This window comes from Sinocyclocheilus grahami, unplaced genomic scaffold (genome assembly GCF_001515645.1).
Source record: "Sinocyclocheilus grahami isolate Dianchi unplaced genomic scaffold, SAMN03320097.WGS_v1.1 scaffold820.1, whole genome shotgun sequence".
In the NCBI taxonomy this organism is placed as follows: Eukaryota; Metazoa; Chordata; class Actinopteri; order Cypriniformes; family Cyprinidae; genus Sinocyclocheilus; species Sinocyclocheilus grahami.
In genome coordinates, this window is record NW_015505999.1 from 367,318 (window position 1) to 373,313 (window position 5,996).

Consider the following 5,996-nt stretch of genomic DNA (forward strand, 5'->3'; position numbering starts at 1 on the left):
GATGCAGGTGTTTTTTTCCCTGTAGGTTTTTTAAATTAAAAAAGTATACAGTTTTCATAATGTTTAGTGAAATTATGAAAGATTATGGTAGTCTGAGGTGGGATGGGGGGCAGATTTTTTTTTTTATAGGTTTAAAGGGGGGCGCGACCAAAAAAGTTTGAGGCCTTTGAAAGTGAAGAAAAGAGGGAAACTCGAACAAACTAACACCCCCCCCACTCCAACCCCAACGGTGATACCGGAGTTGTCACATGTCGATTAACCGGTGGGAAAATTTCCTCACCGTCACAACCCTAATATCCTTAGATGACCTACATTCATGTCTTTGGTTTAAGTGCACTAATTTCACAGGCTAGCGAACAGACAGAAACTCCCAACTAGGAGTCTCTGTGTCTGGACTCAAGCAGGCCAGCAACAAACATGTGTGGGCATCTCAGAGAAGTGTCAGCAAATTGTTATCAGTATCAGTGATATTTTATTTATATCATCAATTATATTATGTTGGTGATAACGTATATTGATATAATAGTAGTAATAATAATAATTTATAATTGAATTTTCCCAGTTGTAACTGAAACATTTATTGGTCACCGACATAATTAGGGCTGCACGATAAATCGCATGCAATATTTAACGCGCATCTTATCAGTAAAGCCGGTTCTGTAATCAGCAGTAAATGTCTACAGAGAACTACACAGAGCCGTTGTTCACTGACGAGCTGCGCAAAACCATGTTCATATTCGCGCGATTTTTTGCGCAGCTCGTCAGTGAACAACAGCTCTGTGTAGTTAATTCTGCTCAATGTGAAAGCACGCACGTGATGGAGATTTACCGCTGATTACAGAACCGGCTTTCTGACAAGATGCGCATTAAATATCGCATGCGATTTATCGTGCAGTCCTAGACATAATCATGCTTTGTAATCAACAAACAGTTTTATCTTAAAGATGTTGCATACCTTTATTGCACATTTTTTGTAACCTCATAGTACAGTTTTATGGAAAAAAAGCTCCATACTATTTGCAATTTGGCTTAATCTTGAAAACGGAAAATATTATTTACTGAAAACATTCTGGAAGGGCAAAGGGGGAAAATAGTATATTTGCTTGCAATCATTTTGTGTATAAATGTGTGTAAATAAATGAATGCCTGTGTGTTTTTGCAGCTGTGTGAAGTGGAGCACAGGATGCAGAGTTAACACCACCCTGTGTCTCGCAGAAGAAGCCCTGCTGCCAGACCCTCAGTAGTAGACACATGGCGGCATTGGGGGTAAGTGAATCGATTCCTTTTGCGCTGCACAATGTTTAATCTGACTTAAAAGCAATAGTTTAAAAAAAAATGTACTCACCCTCAGGGCATCCAAGATGTAGATGAGTTGAACTGATTGAACAAATTTGGAGAAATGTAGCATTACATCACTTGCTCCCCAATGGATCTTCTGCAGTGAATGGGTGCCGTCGGAATGAGAGTCTAAACTGATAAAAACATCACAATAATCCACACAACTCCAGTCCGTTGATCAACATCTTGTGAAGTGAAAAGCTGCTTGTTTGTAATAAACATCCATTATTAAGATGTTTTAACTTAAAATGGCCACTTCTGGCAAAAATACCATAAAATGTGTTATATCTGTCCATAATTCATAATAATGCTTCCTCCAGTGAAAAAGTCCATCGCCTGCTGTTCCTCTCACATCAAAATCCACCAATTTAGAACTGTTTTTATTTGTAAACTGTGCTTGATCTGTTTCATTCCATTTCACTTCTGATTCATGCAAGATGACTTTTTCACTGGAAAAAGAAGTAAATAGACGTAATTTAATGGATAGACTTGTATTTTAGCCAGAAGCATGGTTTGAAGTTAAAAAATATCTTGATGGATTTTATGTATTACAAAGATGCAGGTTTTCACTTCACTGGAGTTGTGTGGATTACTTCAAAGATATTCAAAGATTATAATCTTGTATATTCTGAAATTTAAGTCTTTATTTCCTTAATAATCATCTCCTCTGCCAGAGCTCACAAACTACATTTGTGCTTGTTTAAATAAAAAATTGTGTCGTCATACCTTTTAAGAGTATGTTTATGCTAAGCATGTTATTGACTAAAAATTGTATTGTGACATCTGTTGTGTGACATCCATGGCCCTTGTGTAATGTGTTCTTAATACTTGGATTTGACTTTTTTTTCTGAATAATGCATTGACTTATGGGTAAATTAATGGCTTTGAAACTGCAACTTTTATTGAAGCCCACTAATGTGAGAGTGTAATATTCACTGCAGCCCGTGGCAGTTCTCTGTCCTCATTTAACACTGCACTACACTGATTATGTTATTGCAACATGGCTGGTGGCTGAATTCATGACTGAGGTTTGAAAATCTTTTATGAGGAAGTGTCATCACATAAAACACCTGTGGTCATGCCTAACTGAACACATTTAGCCTACCTAAAACGGCTCGCTCTAACACGCACCCACATGTCTACGTCACGATGTGGGAAGATTTGCATAACGCCGCCCAAATGTTCACTCAAAGAAAGAAGGCGTAACTTTTATTCTTGCTGAAGTATTGTTGTTGCCGCCGGTTCCATGTCGTGAAGGTGCTGTGTTTCGTTGTGAAAGCGAAACTACTTTGTTTGGCCTTCCAAAAGAGGATGATATCCGCTTCGTCATGCCTAGAGCTGATCCGTGCTGGTCGCTGAGGGAATACATCAACTTCGCGCTGTGGATCGCCGGATCGGCTTTCACCGTGGCCGAAGCGGAGTCCAGCCGGGGGTCGTCACATGTGGTTGCCGCAAGCCAGCCGGACGCTCCTTCATCGAATCCGCCGGCCGCGCCGTTCTCAAGCCCGCCCGCCTGCCTCTGCTCACTCTAGCCAGCCTCCGCATACTCTAGGCCGCTGTGTGTTTCGTTGTTAAAGCTAAACTACTTTGTTTGGCCTTCCAAAAGAGGACACGACTAGAAATCAGTGGTTAAGTTGTATTTACAACACTGTTCCAGAACACTTCAACCCAAATATTCAAATGTGTCCAGCGCATTTTATGGAGGACTGTTTCCTGATCCTGGTAGAGTTGACCACTATGTTCTACAACTGTTCTGACTCACAGACTGTAAGTACGTTTTTTTATATTTACAGAATTTGCCACTGACGATTCAAACGCGAGTTTTGGGCAGTGTAGAGTAGGGCTTGTTGTTTGTCATTTCTCCGATCACAAATGCAGACATGGTTTTGTTTACGCGGTGCAATGCAACGCAATGCGTAAAAAGACAGTATAAGTCATTATAATCCGTAATTATGTCCCCCCTGGAGGCAACGAATGCCTCGTTTATAATGGGTTTTCATGTTTTTGTCTCGTCGCTCCGGCTGGACAGGACATCACAATATGGTAAGGGGCGTAACATTTCCGTCACACGCTTGAGGTATTCGGCCAATCACAACGCACTGGATAGCTGGCCAATCAGAGCACACCTCGCTTTTCAGACTGATGAGCTTTGTAAAAATCTACGCGTTTCAGAAAGGCGGGGCATAGAGGAGAAACAATAATGTACAGTATGTGGAAAATAATGTGTTTTTTGAACCTTAAACCGCATAAACACATTTCATTACACCAAATACACAAAATAATTTTCTTTTTAGCAACATCATATGACCCCTTTAATATGGATATCAAAATTGATTCATATATTAAAACAGGGATTTCAGACAATCTCTGATCATTCACCACAAAATTTTAATGGATGATATTGTGCAAATTCCCACTTGATTCTAACACATTTTTTTCTTAAAAGCTGAATCAAAAATATCGAAGCAACATTGATCTAATTATTTTCTTTCCAGAGGGCCACTGGAGTGGTGAATAATCTGTTTAATCTGTATTGAATATGAGCAGCATGTGTCCTGGCACGGATTGTACTTCAGTTGATAGCATGTCTGGTCAATATAGTCGTCTGGCTGCTTCACACTGGACATCTCTAAACAAACAACATACTTTGTCTTAAAAGTGGAGACTAGGATTTAGCCAAACGAAAAAACATGACTTTACATAAAACATTAAAACACTTGTTTTTGACCTTTGTTTTGATGTAATGGGTGAAGGCAAGCTAATGGTTGGGTTATAGGGTTGACCCCAGTTACCTATGAGATCACTCTCCTGACCCCTGATTGTTCAGCCTGACTTTTGGATTGTGGATTTGTGTGTTGTGAAATGCTTTTAACCTGTCTTTTTCCTTTCTTTCTCTCTCATCCAGAACCCCGAGATGTTAACCAGGAAGATTAAACTGTGGGACATCAATGCCCACATCACCTGTCGTCTGTGTGAGGGGTACCTGATCGACGCCACCACAGTCACTGAGTGCTTACACACCTGTAAGTGTCATTGCTACACCAATGTCTAGTCTTTCAGTTATGAACAACATTTTGAATCTATATTGTCTATAGATATATATTGTGTGGAGAAGTGGTGCTTTACCCAAAAATTAAAATTTGACTTACATTCACCTTTAAGACTCTTCTGTGGACCATAAATGGTGAAGTTAAAGGGGTCATATGATGCGATTTCAATTTTTCCTTTCTCTTTGAAGTGTTACAAGCTCTTGGTGCATAAAGAAGATCTGTAAAGTTGCAAAGACTAAAGTCTCAAATCCAAAGAGAAATTCTTTATAAAAGTTCAAGTTAATTTTATTTCTAGAGCACATATACAACAGCCACCAGGCTGACCAAAGTGCTTTCCAGAAGAGCAACAATTTTACCACATACACAGAGAACAAACCAGACAAAAATTTAAAACCGCACGTTTAAAAATGACCATATCACAGTAGTCAATACACTAAGGAAAACAAACAAGTTTTAAGCGAGGACTTAAAAACAGACAAAAGAAGGGGCCATTCTAATCTCTAAAGGTAGGGTATTCCAGAGTCGTGGCCCTGCCACCGCAAATGCACGCTCCCCTCTACGCTTAAGCCTGACGTGAGGGACCACCAACAAGTACTGGTCACATGATCGTAGGCTTCTAGATGGAGTATAGAAGTAAAGAAGGTCAGATAGATAGACAGGAGCTTGGTTATGTAGGGATTTATATACAAAGAGGATAATTTTAAAGTCTATTCTCTGACAAACCGGCAACCAGTGTAGAGATCTAAGAATTGGAGTGATGTGTTCATGTTTACGACACTTTAAAAGAAGTCTGGCTGCAGCATTTTGGACAAGCTGAAGACGCGCAATCTGAGATTTAGATATACCGCAATATAAAGAATTGCAGTAATCTAGACGAGACGTAACGAACGCATGAACAGCCATTTCTAGAGTTTTAGGAGTGAGAAAGTTTTTAATTTTAGACAGTAAACGAAGCTGATAAAAACTGGACCCAATGACAGAAGAGATGCGTTTATCAAATTTTAAATGCTGGTCGACTAGAATACCTAGGTTCCGCACCCGCGAGGATCTAAAAACGGATAAACTTTCTAACTCGGGGCTTATACACTGAGAGTTATCATTTGGACCGAAACAATTACCTCGGTCTCGTCTTCATTTAGGTAGAGGAAATTTTGGGCTAGCCATGATTTAACCTCCTCTAAACATTTCAGAAGAGAAGTAATCGCAGTGGAATTGTTTTTCTTGATTGGTAGATAGATTTGAGTGTCATCTGCGTAGAAATGAAAAGACACACCATGTTTTCTTAGAATAGAGCCCAGAGGTAACATGTAAAGAGAGAGCTAAAATAGAGCCTTGTGGAACACCACAGGTCAGAGGTGCAGGGGAAGAGGTAAAATTACCCAGCTTCACTAAAAACTTTCTGTCAGACAGGTATGACTGAAACCATTTCAGAACGTTTGCTTTTAGACCTACCCAAGACTCTAATCTAGATAATAGTGAGGAGTGGTCTATGGTATCAAAAGCAGCCGATAAATCTAAAAGAATAAGAACCACCGAGTCTCCAGAATCAGTAGAGAGGTAAATATAATTTAACACTCTCAAAAGGGCGGACTCAGTGCTGTGAGCAGA

General features: G+C 39.7%; 1 protein-coding gene across 1 annotated transcript in view; it reads left to right on the plus strand.

Annotated features, from left to right (window-relative positions):
• Positions 1-5,996, plus strand: part of LOC107562381 (polycomb group RING finger protein 3) — a 43,484-nt gene that overhangs the window by 14,312 nt on the left and 23,176 nt on the right. Inside the window, exons 2-3 of the mRNA XM_016247009.1 lie at positions 1,163-1,266; positions 4,244-4,361. Of these exons, the coding sequence (XP_016102495.1) occupies positions 1,252-1,266; positions 4,244-4,361 (133 nt within the window). The 5' untranslated portion in view covers positions 1,163-1,251. The remainder of the gene's footprint in view (positions 1-1,162; positions 1,267-4,243; positions 4,362-5,996) is intronic.